The sequence below is a fragment of the Salvia splendens genome, chromosome 7, assembly GCF_004379255.2.
Source record: "Salvia splendens isolate huo1 chromosome 7, SspV2, whole genome shotgun sequence".
In the NCBI taxonomy this organism is placed as follows: Eukaryota; Viridiplantae; Streptophyta; class Magnoliopsida; order Lamiales; family Lamiaceae; genus Salvia; species Salvia splendens.
Window position 1 is genome coordinate 20681775 of NC_056038.1, and position 20660 is coordinate 20702434.

Consider the following 20660-nt stretch of genomic DNA (forward strand, 5'->3'; position numbering starts at 1 on the left):
TGCATTATTACACTATAATGGTGCATTATTAGTCGGTGTGCATTATTCAACGGAAAATATGCATTATTAAATGACACGTGGCACCAATCTAACCGTCGGATGACAAAATCGTGGGGCTGAGATCAAGAAGGAAAAAGGAGATAGGAAAAGGAAATGAATACATCCCTATATATATATATATATTTATATATATATATATATATCTATATAGGGTCAAGATAATCTACAAACCCTCTATAATACAAACTATACATACTTTAGGCGTTGACATTGTTGATATTTCCCCCAGTGACAGAATTTGTATTATGCGTTGACATTGACATTCCCCCCAGTGACAGAATTTGTATTAGGCGTTGACATTGACATATGAATCCCATTGCTAACCGTTGATTACTTACAAGGAGTGTGTAGGATCAATGTCAACGCCTAATATAAATTCTGTCACTGGAGGGAATGTCAATGTCAACGCATAATACAAATTCTGTCAGTGAGGGGAATGTCAACAATGTCAACGCCTAAAGTTTGTATAGTTTGTATTATAGAGGGTTTGTATTTGATCACACCTCTATATATATATATATATGGATGTATTCATTTCCTTTTTGTATCTTTTGTTCTTTGTTCTTTTTAATCTCAGCCCCACGATTTTGTCATCCGACGGTTAGATTGGTGCCATGTGTCATTTAATAATGCAGATTTTCAGTTGAATAATGCACACCGACTAATAATGCACCATTATAATTTAATAATGCACATTTTCAGTTGAATAATGCACACCGACTAATAATGCACCATTATAGTGTAATAATGCAGATCATCTGTACCGTTGATGAATGAGATCTAACGGCCCATATTAAGAAGAATAAAGGATCTAAGGGATGAATAGGAGAATAATGCTCCCCTATATATATATATATATATATATATATAGGAGGATGATCAAAGTATAACTAATATTAAGTGTATAACTAGATAACAAATCTCAGCCACTCATTATCTTAATCCAATGACCAAAATAAGTAAACATTTTTAGTTAATAAAAACTGCATATGGGTATTTTAGGAAATCAACTTTAGTTAATAAAAACTGCATAGAGATATTTGCTTTGTTGGCATTTGCTTTTGAATTCATGGCGACGGCCAAAGTGGGGGTGGCGCCGGAGAGGATACTGGCTGCGGTGGGGAAGCTGGCAAAGGCGATCAGGACAGAGGGGCTGGTGGCGGGGCAGGTGGTGGACCTCAACTGCCTCTGTACCGCTTCCACTCCGCACATCATCATCACCAGTTGCCCTGCAAATTGATCGAGTATCAGTATAGGTTACTTAGTTTCCTAGCTGGATTCATCACCATCATTATAGAGAGATATATAGGAAAAGCACCTTCTGGAGAATTTCTGGAGAATTCGAAAGGAGAGAGATGGCCAGATGAGTCTGTAGCAGCCAATCCAAAGGCCTTCACAGGGTGCTCTATTTCATGTGATTTTGCCATTTCACAAATTAGTAAAATATCAAAGAAAATAGAGAGATTATTGGAAATGTGTTTGTGATTGTTTGGAAGAAGTAAGAATGGTATTTATAGATAAGTGTTGAGATGAATGCAGATGTCCAATTCCCATTCCCATTCCCATTCGGCTGCTATTGTGTGAATACTGAAGCGATAATAACCGTAGACTGAAGAGAGTTTGTCAAGATAGGCAATTCAAATTTTGCATTTTTCTAGAAATTGAGAAGTAAAATCATGCTAATAGTGACGTGTTTTGTTAACTACAGTGAAGTAAAATCATGTTAATAGTGATGTATTTTGTTAACAACAGTGAAGTAAAATCATGCTAATAGTGATGTGTTTTTATCAACAACAGTGAAGTACAATCATGCTAATAGTGTATGTTTTATCAACAGCAGTGAAGTAAAATCATGCTAATAGTGATGTGTTTTGTTAACAACAGTGAAGTAAAATCATGCTAATAGTGATGTGTTTTGTTAACAACAATGAAGTAAAATCATGCTAATAGTGATGTATTTTATTAACAATAGTGAAGTAAAATCATGCTAATAGTGATGTGTTTTGTTAACAACAGTGAAGTAAAATCATGCTAATACTGATGTGTTTTATTAACAACAGTGAAGTAAAATCATACTAATAGTGATGTGTTTTTTTACAACAGTGAAGTAAAATCATGCTAATAGTGATGTGTTTTGTTAACAACAGTGAAGTAAAATCATGTTAATAGTGATGTGTTTTGTTAACAACAGTGAAGTAAAACCATGCTAATAGTGATATGTTTTGTTAACAACAGTGAAGTAAAATCATGCTAATAGTGATGTAATCTAGGGTTAGAGTGATGTTTCTTTGAGTTTTGGCTATAGTGATGTATTTTGTTAACAACAGTGAAGTAAAAACATGAGTATAGTGATGTTTCTTTGATTTTTTGCTATAGTGATGTATTTTATTAACATTAGTGAAGTAAAAACATGGTTATAGTGATGTGTTCAACTGTTAGAGTGATGTTTCTTTGATTTTTGGATATAGTCATCTATTTTCTTCATATCAGTGAAGTAAAAACATGCTTAGAGTGATATTTTCCACTAAAACTTACATTATATCAAATGAAATAGGGAAGCAAATACATTCATTCCTAGCAAGAGCAGAAATATTAATCACTTTTTTGCATTAAGCAATTTATCTTTCCAGTGTATCTAACTTATTTTACTTGTACAACATCTATAAAATACAAAGAATTCCACTCAACATCATCATCCTGCTCACCGTGTTCTATGCTCTAACAATATGAGACAAAATTGGCAACCATTAGTAGCATTTTTGCATCAAACTTCGACCGGCCAACTATTAATCCTAAAAAGTGACATTTTCAAATCAAAATACAAACTCCTCCTGCTCAGCTGATCCATTTGATGATCCCTTATATTTCATAGCTTGTAGAGATTCTGCTGTCGAGTCGCTGATGTTCAGTAGATACTGTACTCTTGCTACTTTCTCAGGCGCCTGATCGCTTTTCAAGTACACGAGAAAGAGGTCTGCCAGTTCCTCAGGCACCTCCCATGAAACGGGGGTTGCGGGTACAGCCTTATCGCAGGCTAACAAATCGTTCAAAGAATTAACCTGCAATGAGACAGAAATTTAGTCGAGCAACACTCGTGCTGAGACTATTGTAAGACCGCAGAATGTAACTAAACTTGTGCCACTTACCACTCCTTGATTGTTTCTCTGCCGTAGCAGTGCTACTGCTTGAACAAGAGAATAAGATAATCTAGCCTGAGCAAGTTCATGAACAACTTGTCTGGCCTTCTCAGCATCAATGGCTACGGCGAAGGCAACAACGATGTTGAATCGCGGTTTAATTTTGCAGAAGAGAAGAGGAGAAGAGGTGAAGAACGCGGGTTTGTTCTCAAATGAATTGAACTTGTGAATTTGCCAATGACGTAATTTTGGCTGCAATGACAATTATACCCCCGCCTTGTTATTGTGGAGTAAATTTATGATTGAGGTAACTAATTTCTCCTTAAATTCTATAATTACATGTATTAATACTAGCCCTTGATTTTCTTGATCTTGTGGCGGTGATTTGTTCTCTAGCTATATAGTTAATGGGCACTTGCCCTAGATTACTACCCTATATATATATATATATATATATATATATATAGGGGTGCATTATAATGATAACCCCAATTTGTGTGATAACCCTATAACTAAATCTCTACCACACATTTTTAAAATATGTGGTCTAGATTTAATCTAACAAAACTATCATTTTATCAAATAAAACTATCATATTCGGATATCTTAAGGGCAAATTTGTCATTTCGTTGTAAAATTGGGCGCATAAAAAGAATCGTGGATTAAACGCTACATTCAATTTCTCTCACACTCAAACTCTCCGAATCGCAGTCAAACCCTCCGAATCGCCATCAAACCCTCCGAATCCCATTTCAAACCCTTAATTCTTCCGCTTCAAAGGAAAAACCATACAAATTCTGGAATATGATGACGGAAAACGCTCTAGCATTATCGAAGAACTGTTGGATGAAGTTTATTACTTATTTCACTGTTGTTTTGGCTCTATTTTATCATTTTGCCAGTGATTCACGTTTTTTTAGATTCTATAGTTTTTTAGTGTAGATTTAGAGTTACATATGATAGCATGGTGAATTTACTTTGAATTTACTTCATACTTTGTTTTGTATCATCAATTCATACCTTATTCCATATCCTAACCTCCTGACCTTTTACACTTGAGAAGCCATGATCTATTAGTAAAACTCTTTGGTTTAGAAAATTGTGTGCAGCAGTAATGCAGATTCGAAGCAGTTTCTTTGAGTGCTGATTTTGTGAGTAGTGTTTTGTTCTACTTAAGTGACAAGTTAGGCTCTCTCTGCTGTTTTGAACTAATTGAAATTTAGGAAATGATACTTTCAAATGGTAAAATGATAGTTGCACTTGATAAAATGATGGTTTCAGATTATGAAATTATACTTCGAGTAGATAAAAAGATATTTGTGTAGATAAATGATAGTTTCAGTGGATAAAATTATGGTTTCAGGGGATAAAATGATGGTTTCAGACATTTGTTTCTGCTGTTTTGAACTAATTGAAATTTAGAAAATGATAGTTTCAGTGGATAAACTGATAGTTTCAGGAGATAAAATGATGGTTTCAGATTATGAAATGATAGGTTCAAATGATAAAAATGATATTTTTGCATCATAAAATGATAGTGTAAGGGATAAAATGATAGTTTCAAATGATAAAATGATACTTTTGCATAAAATGATAAAATGATAGTTTCAGTGGGTAGAATGATATGTTAAGTGATAAAATGATACTTTTGCATCATAAAATGATAGTTTCAAATGATAAAATGATACTTTTGCATAAAATGATAAAATGATAATTTCGGGGAATAAAATGATAGTTTCAGTAGGTAAAATGATAGTTTCAGTAGGTAAAATGATAGGTTCAGTGATAAAATGATATTTTTGTTTCATAATGATAGTTTTAGATTTTTGGCTGATAAAATGATATTTTTGAATCATAAAATGATAGTTTCAAATGATAAAATGATACTTTTGCATAAAATGATAAAATGATAGTTTCAGTGGATAAAATGATAGTTTCAGTGGATAAAATGATAGTTTCAGGGGATAAAATGATACTTTGACTTTATATAATGACATAAACCGTTTAACACACTGAAATCTTTTGTGTATTAGGAAAGAACATTCGTGATGATGCTGCTGATGATGATGATAGACTATTAGCAGATGAAATAGAAAGTATAAGAAATAAGAAGAAAAGAAAGAATGATGATGCAATTAATAGTAAGGCACTTTTAAAGAAGGGCAAGAAAAAAGTCATTCAAGATGATACAGCCATTCAGACACCAACTTTGGCAGGAAGAAGGAACACTGAATTCTTCGTTGACAGGCTTGAATCTCTAAATAAGAATAAAAAAAGAGTTGTTCGAGAGATTGGGTTTGGCGCACTCTTAAACTTCAATATAAGAAGTTTCCCAAGAGCATTGACATATTATCTGATTTACAACTTTATGCCTAAAAGTTCATCAATTCAATTGAACAGCGGGGAATCACTGTTTTTAGATGATGAAGATGTTCACATAACTCTTGGGTTCCCGATTGGATCTCTACCTATGAATAGGATCAAATTTCAGAAGAATATCAACATCAAAACACAAATTGCTAGATTCTGTAAAGGTGGAGAGAAAAAAATGTTGCCAAAGTATATTGTAGAGCAGATGAAGAAAGACGAAGAAGGTGGTGAGTGGTTCAAATGGAATTTTATGGTTCTCGTGGAGTATGCCTTGATCAATACTCCTGCCGATGGAAATGTGAGCCCACAAATTTTAGATTACATAGATGATATTGAGAAGATCAAAGAATACAATTGGTGTAGCTATGTCATATCTAAATTGCATGAAACACAAAAGAGATAGAAAAGAAACACAGCAAAGATATTTACCGGACCAGTTATCTTTGTAGTGGTAAGAATATATTTGTTTTCCATTGTCTATGAATCTATTTACAGAAAAACTAATATTTAGTTTTTGTTAATGTAGGCTTGTTACGTGGACAGAATTGTCTTTGAAAAAAAAATGGTGCCAAGATGTTATCCAACAGTTAAAGGATGGACTGCCGAACTGTTGAAATAAAGACAAAGAGCAGAAATGATTGATTCAGATTTTGGTCTCGGTCATAAGTATGACCGATATATAAAGCAACCACATGAAGAGAATGATGAAGATGATGAATCTAAAGATGAAGATGATGAACCTGAAGATGTACAAGCTTTGATGATGAATGATCATGATGAAGAGGGGACAAGCAGTGGAAGTCAAGAAAAGACTTTCATAGATAAATGGAAGGAAGCTGCCAGGGATTGTAAAGCCTCAATGTTGAAGATGCTTGATGTCCTTGAAGAAGCACCGAATGAACTCAGGAACTTTGACAGCTTTAAGATAATCTGTGATACAACAAGAAATGCAATGGGATTGAGAGAGGAAGGTGTGCAGAATGTTATAGAAACTCAAAAAACAATGACACATGCTATGAGCAATGATGAAATTGATGATCCTGAATGGATCGATATCATGATTGAGCTAACTAAAGCTGCTGAGAGGGCATGTATACTGAAAAATAGGAATGAGTTTCCTACCTCCACTCTGATACCGGAATATGAGAACACTCCAGATGAGAATCAAAATATTAATCAGAAAAAGGATATGGAGAAGGAAAAAAATGATGAGGTGGAAAACGAGCAAGAGAAACAGAATGAGAGCGAAAAGGAAATGGCTAATAAAGCAGCTCGAGAAGAGAAGGAAAAAGGCTAGAGAAAGAAGTTCAATTCTTTCTCAATGATGAATATGAGGTAACTTTTAAAAATGATAGTTTAAGTACATAAAATGATTGTTTATATGGTTAAAATGATATAGGTTTGATGATGTTTTTTGGTTGTTATGTTTTATTTGAAAAATGATACTTTTGCATCATAAAATGATAGTGTAAGGGGATAAAATGATAGTTTCAAATGATAAAATGATACTTTTGCATAAAATGATAGTTTCGGGAAATAAAATGATAGTTTCAGTGGGTAAAATGATAGGTTCAGTGATAAAATGATAATTTTGCATCATAAAATGATAGTTTCAAATGATATAATGATACTTTTGCATACAATGATAAAATGATAGTTTCGGGGAATAAAATGATAGTTTCAGTGGGTAAAATGATATTTTTGTTTCATAATGATAGTTTTAGATTTTAGGCTGATAAAATGATACTTTTTGGCTGATAATATGAGTTCCATTGGGTAGAATAATATTCCTTCTGTCAATAACAATTTATATTTTTGAATGAAAGCATGACAGAGCATATACCACCATAATATCCACTATCATGGAGGATATACATGGTGAAATAGGAGATAATGAAGTTTTCCAAGAAAATTTGAAAAAGGACAAAGGGAAGAAGATGGTTTCCCAAGAACCTCCAGTTGAAAAGGAGAAAGTGGCCAGGACAACAAAGAAAATTGTTGAAGCATTGTGCTCTCCCTACAATATCAGAGCAGTAAATCTAAAAGGAAAACTGAATAAAGAAGGGAAAGAAATAATGTACTGGTTGATGACACATGAAGAAAGCGAATAGTAAGTTTTGAATTACATAATTATATTCTTATTAAGTTCTTTTAACTAACATTAAATATGAATTTGAAATCAGTTATGAGACAGTTTATGAGAACAACATGATGAGCATGTTCAAGATTGATTTCCACAGCCTTGCTCCACGTACATACGTCAGTATCAACATCATAGATGCATGGGTTGTGTACGTCAACTACCAAGAAAAATTCAAATCAAAGGCGTCACCGCGAGTTGTCTTTTCATCAACACCACACCTACGGTACAGTAAACGAGAAAATTAATAATAGTGTTAGATTAAAAGTTAAATTTATTTACAAAAATGTAAGCATGTCAGGTATACAATATTACTGCAAGGAAATCTGAATGGACTGAAGCCAACGCTCATGAAAGATTCTGCTCAGCGTTAAATGAATTTGTGTCAAAGATTGAAAATTTCAAATGGGAAAATTATGACATGGTAAGTCATAATGAGATATACATTACAGAACAACATACCTATATTTTTGAAAATGACATTTGTATATAATGTTTTGAAAATTAGATATTCTTTCCGATCTGGGCGTACGAACATTTTTATATCATTTGCTTCAATCTCAAAATCCAAATGATGGATGTGATTGACAATGCTCTGATTAGTGAAGAGTTGATTGAGAAGAAATATGGAGATGCACCACGGATGCTGGTATGTTTAGTTAAATGCATTCAATATTTATTAGTTAAAATGCATTGAATATCATTTAGTACTTTTTAATCAACCTCATGTATGTTTTGTGTTATTTGAATAGAAACATTTCTTCCGAATTTATATTGAAAATGGAGTTAATCCATCAATGGGGAGAATTGTCAAAATGTCAAAAACCAGACACATGAATATGCCATGGCAAAACGATACAAATAAAGTTGACTGTGGAGTTTATGTGATGCGCCATTTGGAGACTTACATGGGTGGTGCTGTTCGTAACTGGAATTCGGGTTTAATGAAGAAGGGGACATAGGCTTTCACAAAACTCCGTGCCAAATATACTGAAGCATTGCTTATTGGAGATACTAACAAGAAGGCTTTTGAGACATTAACAATGATACATAAGAAGTTTCAGAATGATAGCAAAAATGGGGAAATCGATGTTGAAAAGATGATTAGAGAATTTGAACCCCCTAAAGAGAGCTATTACTTGTAATAGTAACTTGTATGACATGATACTAGTGTTTTGTAATAGTGATTTCGAATATAATCCCCAAGATTATCATTTTATCTGCTGCAAGTATCATTTTATCTGCTGCAAGTATCATTTTGTCATTTTATAGGTCAGAAGTATCATTTTATCTGCTGCGAGTATCATTTTATCCGCTTAGATTATCATTTTATCAGGTTAAAGTGTCATTTTATGACAAATGTATCATTTTATAAACAATAGTACAATTTTATGCGCTGAAAGTAATATTTTATCTGAAAGTAACATCATTTTATAAACTATCATTTTACCCACTGAAACTATCATTTTATGATGCAAAAGTATCATTCTACCCACTGAAACTATCATTTTATTCCCCAAAACTATCATTTTATCATTTTATGCAAAGGTATCATTTTATCGTTTGAAACTATCATTTTATCCCCTTACACTATCATTTTATGATGCAAAAGTATCATTTTCAAATAAAACAGAACAACCAAAAAATATCATCAAACCTATCATTTTATCCACTGAAACTATCATTTTATGATGCAAAAGTATCATTTTACCCACGGAAACTATCATTTTATCCACCGAAACTATCATTTTATCATTTTATGCAAAAGTATCATTTTATCGTTTTACCCACTGAAACTATCATTTTATGATGCAAAAGTATCATTTTACACACTGAAACTATCATTTTATCCACCGAAACTATCATTTTATCATTTTATCCAAAAGTATCATTTTATCATTTGAAACTATCATTTCTATATCATTTTAATCATATAAACAATCATTTTATGTACTTAAACTATCATTTTTATAAGGTTACTGTCATTTTATCCTCTTAGATTATCATTTTATCAAGTTAAAGTGTCATTTTATGAACAATGTATCATTTTGTTAACAAAAAGAGTATCATGTTATCAGCCAAAGTGTCATTTTATAAGCCCAATGTATCATTTTATTAAACAAAAATGTCATTTTATACACCAAAAATACCTATCATTTTATCTGCTGAAAGTATCATTCTATTAGGTGAAAGTATCATTCTATCAGCTGAAAGTGTCATTTTATATCAAATGGCTTCAATCTGCCTTCTCATTGACTCTACCACAATTTCTTGAATCATGACGACCCATCTCATGACATTTACCACAGCGTCGTAAAGGCTTATTTGCTTTCTTTATTGCACTCTTCCTCTTTGATACCTTGTCACTAGCTGATCCTTTGGTTCTAACAATGTCTGGAGGGTGTACATCAATGACATCAGGTACTGCCATTCCATAAAATTCCTCAACCATCTTTTTCTTTTCAATGACTGAAGGTATTGCACAATTTCCAAATATATGCTCTTCCAAAATCATCAAGACCAGCACATAACAAAGACAGATGATCCATACTTCCCTCAGACTTTTGGACTAATCGATAAAAGTTGGAGAACAACTTTTTCTTAACTTCCTGCTTTTCATCCAAATCTGCAAGGTAAAATATAACATTATTACAATAAATACTATCATTTATCTGACTGAAAAATAGAGTTTTTACAAATAAGGTTAAAAATGGAGCACACGTTCAAATGGTTGTATCTCCTCAGATGGTAGACCATGGGCTGCCTTTAGTAAAGAGCTCTTCAACCACCTTCGACCAAAATATTTCTCAGGAATGAGATTAGCAGACTTATTCTTCAACAAACAAAATATATGGCAACATAACAAACCAATTCTGGAAAACTTCTTACAACTACAGTCGAATGTGTCTTGCTTACAATCATGCTTAACATCCCATATTCTACCATATTGGTCCTTGACCTTATGCATCTTGATGTTATCCTCAACAGTTATAGAAACAATCTCACATACCATACTTATTTCCTGTTGTACATGTTTGAAAATGGAATTAGTGTAGATTGTAGATGCATGCTTCTCAATAGGCAATTTGGTTGACAAATCAGGAATAGTTGAGTAATCCAAGTAGTTCAATCGTGAATTGGCATTCCTTTGATCTCCCACAGCACAGTTAAAGAAATTGATGAACTGTACAAGATTTGCACGAGGCTTTGTTACCCTGATCCACCATCATCTCTCCCTCCAAAATTCCGTCTTCAGCAAAGCCCTCTCTTGCCCCCGCAACTTCTAGCTGACCTTCCTTACCTTCCGAGATAGTCTCAAGCATCTGCAACCTCCTCCCCCTGACCTCTTTTTTCCAGACAACATATTTAACTCAGAGACCTCAAAACCCTTTCTCCCCGAATGTCATAGAACCCTACCCCTCAAACCCCCTTTCCTCATCTCGGCCATTCGTAGGAGAAGAGATTTTGGCCTCGAATTAAGAAGACGCCCTCGCGTTGAGATGGTCCGAGGTAGCTTTGTCCTCTCCAATCGCCTAACCTTCTACAGATTAAGATTCGTTTGTCCCTCACTTCCGGGATGAGATCTCTCGAATCTACTACCGGATCCAGAACCCCTCTCGATTTCCAGCCATCCTGAAACCCCTACACCAACCTCGCCCCGCTCTAACTCCAGCAACACCAAAACCTTCTAGAATCGAGTGAAGAACGGTAATCGGGGCAGGAATCGGACAGGAAAAGCAGAGCTAGCAATCGAGAAAACCAATGAAATCGGACGTTAACCAAATACAGAACTCAGTGAACAGTGAAAACGGAATGACGCAGATTCAATCAGTGTGTGAAAATCCCACGCACTGAAGGTGAAATCGCCTCATTGGATTGAAATGGTTTGCTTTTTTTTTTTTAATCGAACACCTTCACGGTGGAGGGTTGAGTAGGACCCTCATCCCCTATATATCATCAAAACCGAAGAGTTTTAACAAAGACCATCCCAAAAGTGGATTGTCTTGCAAGAAGCAACAAACAAACAAAACAACTATTACAAATGGGAACAAAAATTAAGTACATATCAGATGAAACTGCATAGTCATCGAACCGGCAACAATCCCTAGCGCCAAAAATTAAGTACATATCAGATTGAAATGGTTTGCTTGTTGGCCAAGTAAACCCAAATATAAAGAGTTAAGCTTTAAATGAACTTGCACAAAACAACAATGATTATTATGCTCTATTGACCAAATTGATCTTGTCTTCGATGTCATTATACTATAGATACCACACAATGCATGTGTGTGGGCAATTCTGATTTAAAAGGTTAGCTTGTTGGCCTAAAAAACCCATATATATGAGTTATGTTTCAACTAAGCTTTTAAGATATGACAATTTCTATGATGTATCTACCAAAATGATTCTATCTTGACGCTATTACCTAACAGAGATCGTACAATGAAAGTTTTTAGGTCATTTTGATTGAAATGGTTTGCTTTTTTTTTTGGGACAAACGCCTTCTTGGTGGAGGGGTAGGCAGACCCTCAACCCGTTCATTTCACAAAATCATTTTGGGTTACAAAAGTAGCCATAAAGTGGCTAATGAACAACATATTACAATTACGGATTACATAGGTATCATAGAAGGATAAAATAGAACACCTCAAGAGTACGAAAAGGGCCCTCCTCAACCGAGGACTGAGTCACCTGAATACTCTAAACCCAACTCCATGCCAATCTTCCCGAGAGAAACCTCCATCTTTTATTATTCTGACCACCGAGTTTGGAATCAAAAATTTCGTATTCTATTTGCCTCCAATTCAACCAAAGCTTTCAACCTATCCGGAGCTGTGGCTTGCTCAAAGACACTTAGGCCTTGGCCTTCTAATCAACGTTCTGCAAGGAAGTCTGCTGGTTTATTTCCTTCTCGAGTAATGTAGGAGATTTTGATGTTTAGGTTCTTGACACGGCCAACGGTGTGTCTGATCGCTGCTGGGCCGTGCTCATCCTTTGTCATCATTTGAACGATTGAGGTTGCATCCGCTTCCATCCAAATATTATCCCTGTGTCTGACCGCATATCTGATGCCCAATTCAAATGCTTTTAGTTCTGCCTCAAGGCTAGAGGACACAGAGAAGGACGTACAAAAAGCGGATACCAGCTTGCCTTCCGGGTCGCGGATTATTCCTCCCCCTCCGGCCGTATTCTTTGCAGGTGAGTATGCACCATCAGTATTTACTTTTATCCAGTTGGCCATAGGAGCCGACCAGCTCACTTTGGATGCTCCAATGATTTTTTCCTTTGGTCTATGGCCAATCAGCAAATGGTGTTGGAACTGCATTCCATTCTAGTGTTCTATATTCGAGGTACCTCCGAGAATGATGCGTTCTAGTTGCTGGTTGATCCGCCAGATAACATGCCCGCATTAAACGAAGCAACTCCAAACGTGCAATTATTTCTTTCAAGATATAGGAGCCACATAATCAAACAGGGGAGGATGGAAAAAAAAAGTTTCCTTGCCTCTCTAACCTCTCTCTAACTTCTCTCTAACTTCTCACTAATTTCTCGGCCCTCTCCCCCGCCTTTGGGTAAGGTGGATATGCGGCCGGCCTAACGGCAGTCATGGTCCAGCCCGGAAGGGACTCACCGGGGAAGGAGGTCAAGGACACAAGCCCCTCTCCCTCGCCGCAATGGGTTTTCCGTCCAACCAATGCAAAACGGAAAATGAAAAAGCCAGCCACTCCTCTCCCCGTAAAAGCCGGTGGTAACACAAAACGCAACGCTTGTGTGCCACTGACGGAGACTGAACGGATGAGGAAGAAGATTGTGTTTGAGTTTGAAGAGCTTGTTGCCGGAACTAATGGCCGAGGTAGCGCCATTGCCGGAAAAGACGGTGGGAGCTCCCTGCCAGGGGAGAGAGAGATGGGCCGGTAGAAGAGAATGGCGCGACCTGGGCCTTTTGAAGCCAGCAATGGTGTGTTTGAGGTGGTGCCGGGAGTTCTCCCATTACTCGCGTAGGAGCTTCGTTTCTCCATGGGACAGAAGGAAAACTCGGCTAGGCACCAGCCGGAAGTTGTGAACGGAACTCGGATGGAGGGTGTACTACCGGAGGAGAACGATGCCGTTGCACAAGAGGAGCTCTGGTCAACTCGTGTGCCGGGCTGGATAGTGGAGGAACACCGAAATCCGATGCGGTGAACCTTGACGCTGATCACGACAGGGAGATGGGGACAACCGGATGGTGTGAGGGGATCCCTTCGCTTACATTCTCAAACGAGAAAACAAAGTGGTTGGCGGACAAGGTAGGGCACGCCATCATCAGAAAGTTCTCCCACACCCTCCCAACGCCACAACAAATCCAAAAATCCCTTTCCAACATCAACTTCGTCGATGGCCTCAAATGGAAGTTCGTTAATGCCAAGCACATCCTAATCCAATTCCGTGATGTACGAGACTACGGCCGGATGCTCAATGGTCCCAATGGGGCGCCGGTTTTGTTTGTAGAGCATCATCCAATGAGGGTGTTCAAATGGACTCCGGAGTTCGACACGTTCTTTGAGACACCTATTGCGGCCGTTTGGTGTAAGGCGGTAGGACTCCCGATCCATCTCTATGACCAAGTAGCCCTCTTTGAGATTGGCAAGTTGTTGGGGAGGCCAATCCAAGTGGATCATGCGACCTTCAACTAAACCCGACTCACCTTTGCCCGGATGTGTATTTAGATTGATATATCGACGCCTCCACTGGTAGAGATCAATCATTCTCAACATCCTAGGCAAAGACACTAGGTACAAGGTGGTATGGGACCGAATTCCCCTATTTTGTGCGGAATGTAAGCATGTTTTGTTTTACTGCAAAACGATCTTTGATTAGAAAACACAGTTGAAGGTCAATCACAAGTTTGTGCTCCTAAAGCTAGTGATTCTTGTATAATGGCTCCTCAACAGTAATTGAGACACTATAATTGATACAATTGACAATCTAAAACAAGCAAGAAATAGCATCAGCAATACTCCGGAATATGAATGTACACTCATTTCTTTAGCTATTTCCACCGGACTTTGGTTCTTCTCCGGAGCCCTCTTGACCCATCTCGGTCCTAAGATAGTTGATGCTCTGCTCCAACTCATCAATCCGGTTACCCATCTCATCAATTTTAGAGATGATAGATCCTTACATTATCTAAAACCTTGATTGCATTTGCTGAAGAAGATTTTGGACAAATGCAGTCATGTCAGCCGTGCTTTGTTTAGCATCATCTTGACCATCCATTATTTGGGAGTGCAATCTTCGATGGAAATGGAGAATTTGGGATGGAAATTTTTGAGATTTTGAATTGCGGAATGTAAGCATGTTGGGCACGTCAAGGAAACATGGCTTGTCCTAGGGAGGAAAACGGAGCAGGCCACCACGGATCCCACTCGACCGCCACAACCCCGTCGACCCCATTCTGCTTCAAAACCCACCCGTCGGGAATGGAGGCTGAAAAATCCTTTGCGTGGCACCCACAATCCGAAGCCAGACCAAGGGTCTATGCCAAAGGTGGAGACCGAGTCGGGGCCTTGCGAAGAGAAGAGCAGTGCGGAAGCGGCTCCTAGTTTGAAAGCATCACCGAGGGTGCAAGTCCAAGTGGATGAAGACGGGTTTCAATTAGTGACTAAACGACGAAAGGGAGAAGTGATTTATCCACCACACCAAGTGAAAGGAGATAACCAAAAAGTAAATTACGTAGAAAAACTCCTCAAAGGCAGCAACGTGGCTACGGTATTTCGGAGTCTGAATTTTCTAGAGAGAGACGCTCTCCCTTCTCTCTAGCAATCCCCCCTCCCCACTTCGATTCATACCGCCGTCCATCCACACACACCCACGACCGTCCGGGGTATGGAGGGAGTTTGACTCCTGGTTTGAGGGATCTTCACCACCCCTCTGGATCAATGATACTATCCCAGAAAGGCTTGAAGTCTGGGCACAAAGAATCCAGCAACCCGGCAAGAAACACCTTAGTCGGGTCATGCCGTATCTTATATTATGGTTCATTTGGGCGGAATGGAATAGGAACCGCCATCAATTGGCGCAATTTAAGCCATTCAATGTGGTTTGGCAAGTACAAGTCTTCATCAGAAATAGTATGGCCAACGGAATCTACAAGATGAAGCACTGGAAAGGAGTTCGCCTCAAAATCACTATACCAAGCCATGCCGAGCCAAGGAGAACTAGGCCTCTCGCATTGGCAATCAAATGGTACCCGCCAGATGATCCCTGGATCAAGCTCAACACCGACGGTGCATACATGGAAGCGTCGGATAAAGCCGGGGGAGGAGGAATTATCCGAGATCACAAGGGTAAAATGCTTGCAGCCTTTGCCTCCCCGCTTGCGGCTCACTCGGCCCTTGAAGCGGAGCTTCTTGCCGTCCAACTTGGGCTGACCCTCGCCTTGGAATTCAATCGACCTATTTGGGTTGAATCGGACGCACAACAAGCGGTCAAGCTCCTTAATGGCACAAGTTGGGGTCCGGCCCACATTAGTCGGGTGATGGCACAGCTTGCAACCCTCAAGCGCCAACGAGACATGCGTTTCACCTTAATCCATCGGGAAGGGAATAGGGCCGGAGATCTCCTCGCTAAAATGGGTTTGGAACGTACCGACTACTGCCGTATGAATGCCTTCACGGCGCCAAGACACCTTACAACAATAACTAGAATGGATACAATGGGAATCCCGAACATTCGGGTCCAAAATGAGGATGAAGAATAGACTCTTGCTTTGGAGGAAAGAAGGGTATAGCCTTTGGTTTTGCTTAATTGTATTTTGACTTTTGAAAGGGAGTATGATGAGGTCTGGGCATGTGGCTACCGACCGCATACTACTCCTAAGTTTGTGAAGGGACATCACTTTCGGGTATGGCCACGTTTTGTATTCATCACCTTTTGAAATATAGGGATGAGGGACCCACGAACCCTCCACCATGATGGTTTTTAATAAAAAAAAAGAAAAACGTGGCTACGGTATTTCATAACAAGACTAGATTAACTATTGCATCAAATACCAAATTCCTAACTCTCGAAACCACAAATTGGCACCGCCGTGCCGGCGGAAATGGCGGCGCATGGCACACACCTCCTCCAATTAGTTCTGTCCAGCCAGAAAATCACGGCGCAGGTGACGTGCAGCAGCTCAAAGTCGATCATAGCCATGGCCTCATCGAGCGAGGAAGAGTTCATCAAAGCTTACAGAGCGAAATTGAACCGATTCCCACGGTCGAGCATCTACTGGGACTCGAAGACCGCATCACGAATCGGCGATAAGATCGGGACCCGCCTCCAAGAGAAGGGCATGTCGAGCGTCGTAATTGATGTAGGGGAGGAGCTCTCAAGGCCTATCCACTACCGCAGGCTGCTGGGGCCCTTCTTCGAATTGATTGGTGAGGTATTGCGATTGGATCATCTACGCAGACGAATTTGTTTAATTCTGTTTTGGATTTTTAGATAGTATTGTCTGTTTATACAGTTGCAATTGAAATTTTGAGCTGGTGTTTAATAACTGCTCAAACTCAGAATGAAGAATTGAGCAAATAGTGATGCTAACTATGTTGATAGAATCATCTTAAAAAAAACGTGGCTACGGTTTCATTTGATCGAGTTGACTCTAGCGCGAACGAGCCGGGCACTTGCTCAATGCGTGTCTCATGTGGGCTCCCCGACCGGGAGAAGGAAGGCTTCATCAAGGAACTTGATCTAGGTGGGATTATCCATCGCGGGGGTATCCCTATTGCGGGTCTTAATTGAGGAATGGAGGTATGTTTTGTGACGGGAAGTTTTCCGTCATGTTAATTGTAATTGGATTGCTAAGAGTACATTGATGACCACTCTAGTTGAAAGGGAGGCCCTTGTTGTACTCTAATCGGTTGCTGCGAATCGTCACTTTTGGGCGATTCAGTGTTTTGGTTGTTCGTTGCAATTGACTTTGGTAATGCACAGGTGTGGGTCCGCCTTAACCCTCCACCCTCGAGGTGTTTTAAAAAAATAATAAAGCTTTATGCTTCAAAAAAAATAGGGGAGGACGGAACTGATGTGAATATGGTCATGGCAGGGTAGGCAGACCACCACTGTCGAATTCTCTGTGTGATGCTTCTCGCATCTCCTCCTGCATTAGGTGTGTTAATAAACCATCTTCCATAGAAGGACCAGAGGTGCTGGGCCACCTCGCTTTCGATGAAGAGATGTTCAGCAGTTTTCACCCCTGATGCCTTGCAGCATCTGCATTTGGATGCCATTTGCACCATCCTCCATTGGATCTTTATGTGAACAGGGATGCGATTAGCCACTAACCGCCACATGAAGATGGACATGGAGGGGGTCAGAGCCTTGCACCAGAGGTGTTCATAAATGATGTAGGATGGCTGGTGAGTCCGAGCTAATTGCCATGCTAAGGCCAAGGTGAAATTGCCGTTCCCAGTTAGGGTCCAGCGGCATATGTCTTTTTCTGTCCTACAGAAGGGGTCTCCAAGATTTTCCCTTTTTTTATATAGAAACACCACGAGGGTAGAGGGTTGAGGCGGACCCATACCTGTGCATTACCAAAGTCAATTGTTACGAACAACCAAAACAGCGAATCGCCCAAAAGTGACGATTCGCAACAACCAATTAGAGTACAACGAGGGCCTCCGTATCAACCAGAGTGGTCATCAATGTACTCTTAGCAATTCAATTACAATTAAAATGACGGAACCTTCCCATCACAAAACATAACTCTATCCCTCAATTGAGACCCGCAATAGAGATATCCCCGTGATGGATAATCCCCCCCGGATCAAGTTCCTCGATGAAGCCTTCCTTCTCCCGGTCGGGGAGCCCACTTGAGACATTCATTGAGCAAGTGCTCGGCTCGTTCGCGCTAGGTTCATCTTGAAGAAATGAAATCATAGCCACGTTGTCTTTTGAGCGCCAGTAATCGATGTGTTGAGCTTTGGAGTGCGTTTCTCCTTTACGAGCCTTGCCTTTCCTTTTCCATGACACCAATTGGAACCCATCCTCATCCACACTTAGTTGACTCCCAAAGGCCGCTCTTAAGCTCGGTGGATCGGCATCCATTGTGCCCTCCTTGTTCTCCTATTGGTTGGCACTTTCTTTCCCCTTGTTCTTGTGATCAATGTTCGGTGAAGTGCCAACCTTAGTCGACGCCTTTGGACGCCACTCTCGGCGGGTGGCCTTGGGTTCAAGGTTCGAGTAAGCCTCCTTTGTTGGTCCACGGTTATCCTTGCCTCCTCCACGTAACTTCTTTCCCGATGCGTGACAATCATCTTTCATGTGCCCAACATGCTTATAATTGGCACAAAACAACGGAATACAGTCCCATGCCACTTTTTTTTTAGGAAGAAACATTCAAACCCAGCAAAATCATTAAAACCACTACCAAATCCAGTGGATGCCACATTAGATTCCAACCCTAATCAACGTATCACGTTATAATTTAAACTTCATACAGTATTATAGGAAACACGATTCCAAGACTTTCTCTCCGAACAAATACCATTATCAATCCAACATTATTCTATTCAAAACTAACAGCATTATCGGTTCACAGCAAAAGGCAAGCAGAAACGAACATGGTGCCTGCAAATAGGAGTTCATACTAACTTCATCTTCCCCTCCGTGAACAAAACATGGCGATTGACACGGAAATCATACTTTCGGAACTCCAGCTTGATATTATTGCTATGGAGCTGATAGGAGGGAAAAGATGAGACTATGACTCTGTGTGTGTGTCAGCTGGCCAGGAGGGTACCTAGACCTAGCTGTGTCGTTGGGTCTGTGTCTATCTTTCCTATCAACAAAAAAATACCTCAACCCACTTCTACTGGCTAGTATAGTGGAGTAAGGGTCGAATCCCACAGAGATGGATGTAGGCGAGATACACTTGCGATGACATTCTGGGAGCGGTTGGTTAGCTACCACGCTTTTTTGGGGTTGAGTTTTACCTAGTCGGAAAATGAAATGGAACCTATACCCCTCCTGACCAGTAGGTCAGGGTGGGCTCTAAATGTTGCGTGCTAAGAGAAATTAAAGTGCGTGTGTAAATTAGGGTACGAGTGTGTATGTGAGAAGCTACTAGACAAAACTTACTAAAAATGACTAGACAAAAGGTAAACAGAATCAAAGGACATGCTGGCAGACTGCCTCCTGGGTGTGCAGAAAAGCTGAAAAAGTGCAAGTACAAAAGCAAAAAGCAACAAAAGCAACACAAGTGGTCCCATTCTTTGATTGTGACATTATCTTCTTTACCAAGCTAAACAACAAGATCTAAAAAACTCCATTGATGAATGATCAAGCTTGAAAATTCGTAAATGCAATATTTAACTTGAAATCGAGAACGAAAGCTAAGAAAACTGAGATCTACGCAAACTGGTCAGCGAGACAAGGTGACAGAAGCAAGCAGAAACGATTCCCATGCATTTTTTAGAAACTTAACTCGATTAAAACTTGTAAACACTCCAAGAAAACCTAGATCTAACTAAGCAAAGCAGATTCAAGCACTTAAACCACGGAAATCAACGTAAAACTACCAGATCTAGCTACTTGGCAGAAAGAAATAATAAGCAAGCTGAAACACAAAATAAAACCACAATAAACTTCATTGCATTCAAGATTATCACCCAAAAGATATTCCAACTAAGTAGCTACTGGAATCCAAATCAAAGGCAAGCAAAAACAAGTACTTAAACTAAGAAATCTTAAAAACAAAGCAAGTAAAAGATTGTTTGGCTCATCGGAAACTGAAACTGGAGGAATTTCTGGAACTACGGCGGCTGGAATGAATCAGGCATGATGCTCCTTGCCGGCAGGTGGCCGGAATCTTCAAGTCAGGATGCTGGATTTAGATGGAACTAAGAGCTAGTGGAGCTATTCTCCTCAAAAGTGATGATAAGTCCTAAGTAAAGTGGTGTGTAGATCCCTCCTTTTCTTTATGT

The 20660-nt window shown here is 39.0% G+C and overlaps 2 protein-coding genes across 2 annotated transcripts; one reads left to right on the forward strand and one right to left on the reverse strand.

Annotated features, from left to right (window-relative positions):
* Positions 1-2873: 2873 nt before the first annotated feature.
* On the reverse strand, positions 2874-3948 carry LOC121810556 (protein TIC110, chloroplastic-like). The gene is made up of 3 exons (XM_042211319.1): positions 3895-3948; positions 3207-3419; positions 2874-3119 (listed from the first exon to the last, which is right to left on the reverse strand). The coding sequence occupies exons 1-3, from the start codon at positions 3946-3948 to the stop codon at positions 2874-2876; spliced, it is 513 nt and encodes a 170-aa protein (XP_042067253.1).
* A 12841-nt stretch (positions 3949-16789) lies between these two features.
* Positions 16790-17268, forward strand: LOC121810557. Its single transcript, XM_042211321.1, has 2 exons — positions 16790-17119; positions 17179-17268. The coding sequence occupies exons 1-2, from the start codon at positions 16790-16792 to the stop codon at positions 17266-17268; spliced, it is 420 nt and encodes a 139-aa protein (XP_042067255.1).
* The last annotated feature ends 3392 nt before the right edge of the window (positions 17269-20660 follow it).

What these genes read in the sequence shown, in the direction of transcription:
- LOC121810557 (XM_042211321.1), top strand. Translation starts at nt 16,790, where the DNA reads ATGGCGGCGCATGGCACACACCTCCTCCAATTAGTTCTGTCCAGCCAG. An exon ending in TCTTCGAATTGATTGGTGAG is followed by an intron (nt 17,120 to 17,178) that starts GTATTGCGATTG and finishes TTGGATTTTTAG; the next exon opens with ATAGTATTGTCTGTTTATAC.
- LOC121810556 (XM_042211319.1), bottom strand. Translation starts at nt 3,948, where the DNA reads ATGGGATTCGGAGGGTTTGATGGCGATTCGGAGGGTTTGACTGCGATT. An exon ending in GTTTGACTGCGATTCGGAGA is followed by an intron (nt 3,420 to 3,894) that starts GTTTGAGTGTGA and finishes CAAATTCACAAG; the next exon opens with TTCAATTCATTTGAGAACAA. An exon ending in AGAGAAACAATCAAGGAGTG is followed by an intron (nt 3,120 to 3,206) that starts GTAAGTGGCACA and finishes GTCTCATTGCAG; the next exon opens with GTTAATTCTTTGAACGATTT.